Below are 6,082 nucleotides of genomic sequence, written 5' to 3' on the forward strand. Positions count from 1 at the left end.
AAAATGTTCTTTTATGTCATTTTATTTGTTATGTAGCTTTCTTTTTAGCTGGTTTTTCAACGACAACGGCTACCTTTTCAGCTAATAGCTATTTTTGAGTCACCCACCAGTTTATCAAATATAGCCGAAGTACACATTTTCTCTACAAATATACATATCTTTTCGACACTTAATATATATATATATATGCTATATATAGTGACTTATATTCAACCATGACAAAGTTTCATCTCTAAATTTTGCTATTTTGTATTAGAACACTGTACTTGAAATTAGAAAACATAACTATTTTTCTCAGGTTAATCTGTTATACATATAAAAAAAATCTTGGTCTATTCCTTTAATATGCTCCTCATACTCCTCCAAGATTGTGAGTATCCTTGATTCTGAATCCACCTCATTGCAKATTTCAAAACATAATTCTGCAATAAGACGCAAGGACTTTTTTCCTTGTTTTATCAAATAATCATCAATACTCCACAAATCTATATAATCAGAGATTTTTGTCCCTATTAGCACCTCCACGAATACCACTGTAAAGCCAGAGACATCGTCTTCTAATTCAATGGGACTGGGCTCTGAAAAAGGATCCTTATTTAGAAGTATGCAGTTGCATGACCACAAGAAAAACTACCATTCGGATGGAAATGGGAATGGGAAATTCATTTTTTCTTGGTGGGAAGGGGGGGGGGATCGGAGGAGGTATGAAAGATGGGTTGAAGTAACTTACCGCACCCAGGATAATATTCTCCTTGAACGAGTTTAATGTGTTTGTGCATATAAGGTGCAAAATCATAAGTAGTCTTGAAATTTGAAAGCTTTGCCGTAAAATCCTGCAATTGTATATTTCGTGCATTGAGGTAAAGCCAACAAGACGTATCAAAACAGTAATACAAAAATATATTACTAGTGAAATATGCTATTCTAGCTACTGTATTTTCAAATTTTATGAGGGCGAGCGGTTTTACGCTAGATACCTGTTGTTAACATAGACTGTTTAAATGACATATGAACTTCAAAAGACAGACAACAACTTGGTAATCAAAGAAGAAAACGCATATATCCTTGAAGACAGTTTAGAGGAAGGGTAAAGGCTTTGTAAATCATTACATACAGTGACTTTTTTATCAGCTAAAAGACACAAATGAGACAATATATTATCGTCCATATTTTTTTATATGGGGTTCACTGGAAAGTGGAAATGATGAATCATACTCAAGTTATGAATCTTCAATGTGGTTGGGACTTTTGTTTAGTTTAGTAAGTTTTTCTTTTGTTCCACTTAGGACCAAAATGAAACCTGGAGTGGGTATATAAGTGACAGTTTCATCGGTTCACTACAACAAAATTGATTTTTATGACGCCTAAAACCTAGAAGCGTCGTATGAAGATACATTATACGATTTAAGTTTATATGACCAAACCAAAAAGCGTCATATCTAAAAGTATTACAATAGAATTGTAGGATGCTTTAAGGTGTTTTAACAATCTTTTTAGGACACTTTTAAATAAAGTGTCATATTAACTATTTTATATGACACTATTTGGAAAGACATTATATAAAAAGATGGGCTTATGTGATACTTCTCAAAAATTTCCTATAAAATAGCATATATGATACTTTATTTTAAAAGTGTCCTAAAAAGATTGTTAAAACGTCTAAAAGCGTCCTATAAACCTATTGAAACGCTTTTAGATTGGATATTTTATAGTTTGGTCCTATAAATCTAACTTCTATAAATTATTCAATTAGGAAGCTTAGACATTCTAGTCATCCTATAAAATCAATTATATTGTAGTGGATGTAGCAAAGAAAAAACAACCATTTGAAAAGTCGCCCATGACCGTGACAGTTTGGGAAGATGTCGCCAGAGGAAAAAAAAAACCCTTTCAACAGTCACCTTTAGTGACAGTTTGCACGGATGTTGCAAAAGGAAAAAAGGCGACCCTTTTATATGTCAGTTTATGGTGACAATTTGACAGATATCGCTAATGTGACGTTTGAAGAGTCACCAATTTTCTTTGAGAGTTTTAACTGTCACTAAATATACAACATCCTTTTTGCTGTCAATATACATAAAAATACTCTCTTTTCTCTCATACATTTATAGGCTTCTTCAAATCATTGATAATTAACTCACTAATTCATCCGGGATTATCAACAACCGTGCATTATTGATAATTGATATGCAAAGCAGCAAAAGGCTGCTTCATTGTATCTTGACAATCGATTTGCCAAGAACCCAAAGCATAGTGGTGGATCCAAGAATTTTATAGACCGAGTCCCATGGAAAATTCTACGGGAGGGAGTGAAGGTAAGTTATGTAAAAAATAAATTTTAGCCCAGATAATGTTTTTTAACTTTTTGAGTGGGGTCCCTACCCCCCCCCCCGACTTTATATGCTGTCTCCGCCCCTGGAAAAGCACATACAGTGGGGCGAAATTGCTTTAAAAATTAAGAGTTTACTCGTCTTGAAAGTTATAAGTAGTATATTTTTCGTATCGATTCTAGTCCTTAGTTTAGTACCCAAAAAACCAACACAATGTATATATAATGAAAAAGCTCAGATATACCTTTGCATCCAACATTATCTTAGATCTGTGAAGCTGATACTCACTGATTGTTTCTATCCTCAGGTCATCAGTCTGTGGTTTTGAGGACCCTGAGAGAGTGATCTTTGTTTAGATGTTTGTAATTGCACATATAATAACAAACCAAATTATATATCACAATGATAGGGATGGATAATTTGTATGAAGGTATGGGGAAGAGGATGAAGTAACTTACGCTTAGAGTCACTAGCTCCAGCATAGTCTTTAAAACCCTGCAAATTAATATTATGTGCAAGTAGGTAAAACCAACAAGGGGTGTCAAAAATGTAACATGAAAATAGCATACAACTCATATAATGTTGTTTTTGAATCGCAGGGAATCACCCACTTAGATTTGCTCAAGCTGTTGAGACATACTCGTAAATATGAAGATTTAGTTCAACAATGTCCAAAAAGAATTGCATCCACGCTAATATAAGACAATACGTTAACATTATAGTTCTTTGTATATGGGTTCAGTGAAAAGTGAAACAAATTAATCATACTAGATTATGAATTCTTAATAACATGGCAAAATATCAAGCTGATCAGATTGTACCTCACTGACTAGTCTTCCCGGATACATGTTGTCAAGGATTTCACGTTGTTTCTTTTTCAAGAAAACCATCCCTCGAGCAATTCCTACTGCTATTTTCACCCTCGTAACCAATGGAAGCCTCCTTAGAGATCCTACAACAACCGATGAAAATCAAATTCTCGGGTTGAACTGATTTATGTATAGAGTTGTTAATTTTGTTAATTAATTACCCACTCGCAGGCAATCCAAGAAGTTTTCGTAAGCCATGAGTTCATAAACAAGGAAGACTTGGTCGAATTTAACGCAGCATCCTATGAGCTTAACAAGGTTGGGATGATTCAGTTCTATTAAGACATCTAAATCCAACTGCATTCAAAAGTGATCATGTTTTATAACTCTGCTGATTTCCATGAAAGAGATGTATTTAACAGTATTATATGTATGAGTTGTCTTTCCATACAGCTTTGAAGAGTCAATCCACATTTTCATGCTAATAAGCCACAATAGATAGGGTAAAATATACTATTTATTGTACTCAACTTTTTTAAAACTTTCATGGTTGTCGTTACGAAATCTCTGAACTGCAATGGGCAATCCAGCTTCATCCGAACCTTCGAATACATCTGAAACATCGTCGTAGACCAAGACTGCATCAATTCCAAAGCTCCTCGTAGCACATTCCAATTCAACATACGTGAACTTCTTTAGATATGTAGCCACTTTCATTGTTTCACCCTGATTGCTTTCATCCTTGTTAATTGAAGAGGGAAGATTCATGTGGTTCTCAAGGCTCTTTTGAGAACTAGTACTGCCACTTTGATCTTAGAAAATAGAGAAAATAGGACAAAAGATAACAAAGTTAGAAATTTTACTCAAAAGATGGCAAGTGAAAAAACATTGCTCACATATCTGCCCACACGAGACACTTGATGGACATCTCTTGCATTCTCTTTTAAAAAATCAAATATATATGTCCATGGAAGTAGTTTCATGACTATGCATCATTGTTTAACTTGTGAGCAGAGGAATATAGACAAAGAATCTATGACGTTATTTGACTTCCCCAAACTGGAAAAACCTCTTGCGAACACATAATTTAACATGTGAACTCTCAATAGTCGATCACTTGGAAGCCTAAAATGTTGATGAAAATAAGTAAAACAAATGTATTTTAAATTTTTTTTAAAAATCAAAACGATGGATGCACAAGTTAAACATGCATCCAGGTATCATGCAATCAGTTCAGTTATATGAGTGCTTGATAGTTTTGTCTGATAATNTATCATGCAATCAGTTCAGTTATATGAGTGCTTGATAGTTTTGTCTGATAATTAACACAAATATATGCAAATACAAGACTGATGAAAAGTTTGAGCATACCAGAGTTTTGTTTAGCAGTGGGAACAAGATACTTATGAATCTTCCAAGTGAACCGCACTTTGCCTGATGATTTAGCTGAATTGTCATGTTTCACTTGTAGTTCCAGCAAAAGCTGAAGTGAGGCCACAACCTCAGTCATGGAAGGGCGTTCTTTCAGAACACTATGCACACAACGGTATGCAATTTGAGCATATCGTGTTAAGCATTTGGCAAAAATTGTTCCCCTGATATTATAATCAACCAATTGATATAGTTTTCGATCCTTCACACATTTTTGAGCCCACCTTACTAAACTACATTGCTCTTCTCCGTAACGTGCGTCCACTGCACACCTTCCTGATAGCAATTCAAATAATACCACCCCAAATGCAAACACATCTGTTTTCCTTGTCACCCTTCTGGTATAGAAATACTCCGGATCCAGATACCCGAATGTGCCTTTGACACTGACACTAATATCAAAATCTGAAAATGATTGATTAGTTGGGCCTACCTTGGACAACCCAAAATCCGAAATCATAGCTGCCCAGTTCTCATCCAAAAGAATGTTTGAGCTTTTAATATCACGATGTATGACTCCATGTTGGGTGCCAACACCAGTGTGAAGATAGTCCAATCCACGCGCAGCACCTAAGGCTATCTTTAGTCTTTGCACCCAATTTAAAGGAGTATCAGCTTTGTGTAGATGATGGTCTAAAGTTCCATTGGGCATATACTCATAGACAAGGATCATCTCCTTGTTATCATCACAAAAACCAATCAGAGACACCAAGTGACAGTGGCGCAACTTAGAAAGCATCTCAATTTCGGTTCTAAACTCAAGTGCCCCTTGGTCGGACATAGAATCCAATCGTTTGAAGGCCACAACATGACTAGTTTCTCCTATACAAATAGAGCCCTTGTACACCTTTCCARAACCTCCCCTTCCGATGACCACTTCATCATCAAAATTATTGGTTGCAGAGTGAATCTCATCAAGAGAAAAATGATAGCATACATGTRTTGAAGTTAATGATGAGAATTTGYYRGCCTCACCAGTAGTAGAARACATAATCTTGGCAAGTTATCGAGATATGTCCTGCACAACATATAAGTCTTTGCCTCTTAAAAGCAAATGAAAAACAGAAGTAGGAACTGCAGAAGATGATTACTGCGTTGTTTAATCAAGAGCAAATTACAAATTTAGTCCCTGTGGTTATATAGGAATTATGGATCAGGTCCCAAAACAAAATAATTACAAGGATCTTCCTTGTGGTTTCAATTTCGTTATTAATTGGCTCCGTGGAACCCCGCTAGGGGTGCTGCCTCTAGGATCCCGCAAGGGGGCATGACCCCTTAACCCCCATTTCAAGACGATCTAAGGTGATAAAGTAAATATTTGTGAGTGTACACTCCGCACATCCTAACTCACTTTTGTTTACTTTACCACTTTAATCAATCTTAATTAAATCACAATTACACCAAATGGTTGATGACACTAAAATCACCAGCATTCCTCATCCATCTTAGTGTAATCTTTTGATTATGATGTGGGCTTGGGCGTGATCCCAACTCAAAACATAAATACATAAA

General features: G+C 35.5%; 2 protein-coding genes across 3 annotated transcripts; both read right to left on the reverse strand.

Annotated features, from left to right (window-relative positions):
- Positions 1-229: 229 nt before the first annotated feature.
- On the reverse strand, positions 230-3,481 carry LOC112520487. Of its 2 annotated transcripts, none has more exons than XM_025128917.1 (6): positions 3,365-3,481; positions 3,152-3,282; positions 2,789-2,825; positions 2,575-2,663; positions 731-833; positions 230-578 (listed from the first exon to the last, which is right to left on the reverse strand). In XM_025128917.1, exons 2-6 carry the CDS (start codon positions 3,218-3,220, stop codon positions 295-297), a joined length of 582 nt encoding a protein of 193 aa, XP_024984685.1. In that variant the 5' UTR covers positions 3,221-3,282; positions 3,365-3,481; the 3' UTR covers positions 230-294. The 2 variants fall into 2 exon arrangements, with proteins under 2 accessions (XP_024984685.1, XP_024984684.1); XM_025128916.1 differs by having other exon boundaries at positions 3,361-3,481.
- A 94-nt stretch (positions 3,482-3,575) lies between these two features.
- LOC112520322 (receptor-like protein kinase FERONIA) lies at positions 3,576-5,573 on the reverse strand. The gene is made up of 2 exons (XM_025128666.1): positions 4,511-5,573; positions 3,576-3,951 (listed from the first exon to the last, which is right to left on the reverse strand). Exons 1-2 carry the CDS (start codon positions 5,559-5,561, stop codon positions 3,653-3,655), a joined length of 1,350 nt encoding a protein of 449 aa, XP_024984434.1. The 5' UTR covers positions 5,562-5,573; the 3' UTR covers positions 3,576-3,652.
- Positions 5,574-6,082: the final 509 nt, after the last annotated feature.

The sequence above is a fragment of the Cynara cardunculus genome (assembly GCF_001531365.2).
Source record: "Cynara cardunculus var. scolymus isolate 2C chromosome LG 10, CcrdV1, whole genome shotgun sequence".
Classification (NCBI taxonomy): domain Eukaryota; kingdom Viridiplantae; phylum Streptophyta; class Magnoliopsida; order Asterales; family Asteraceae; genus Cynara; species Cynara cardunculus.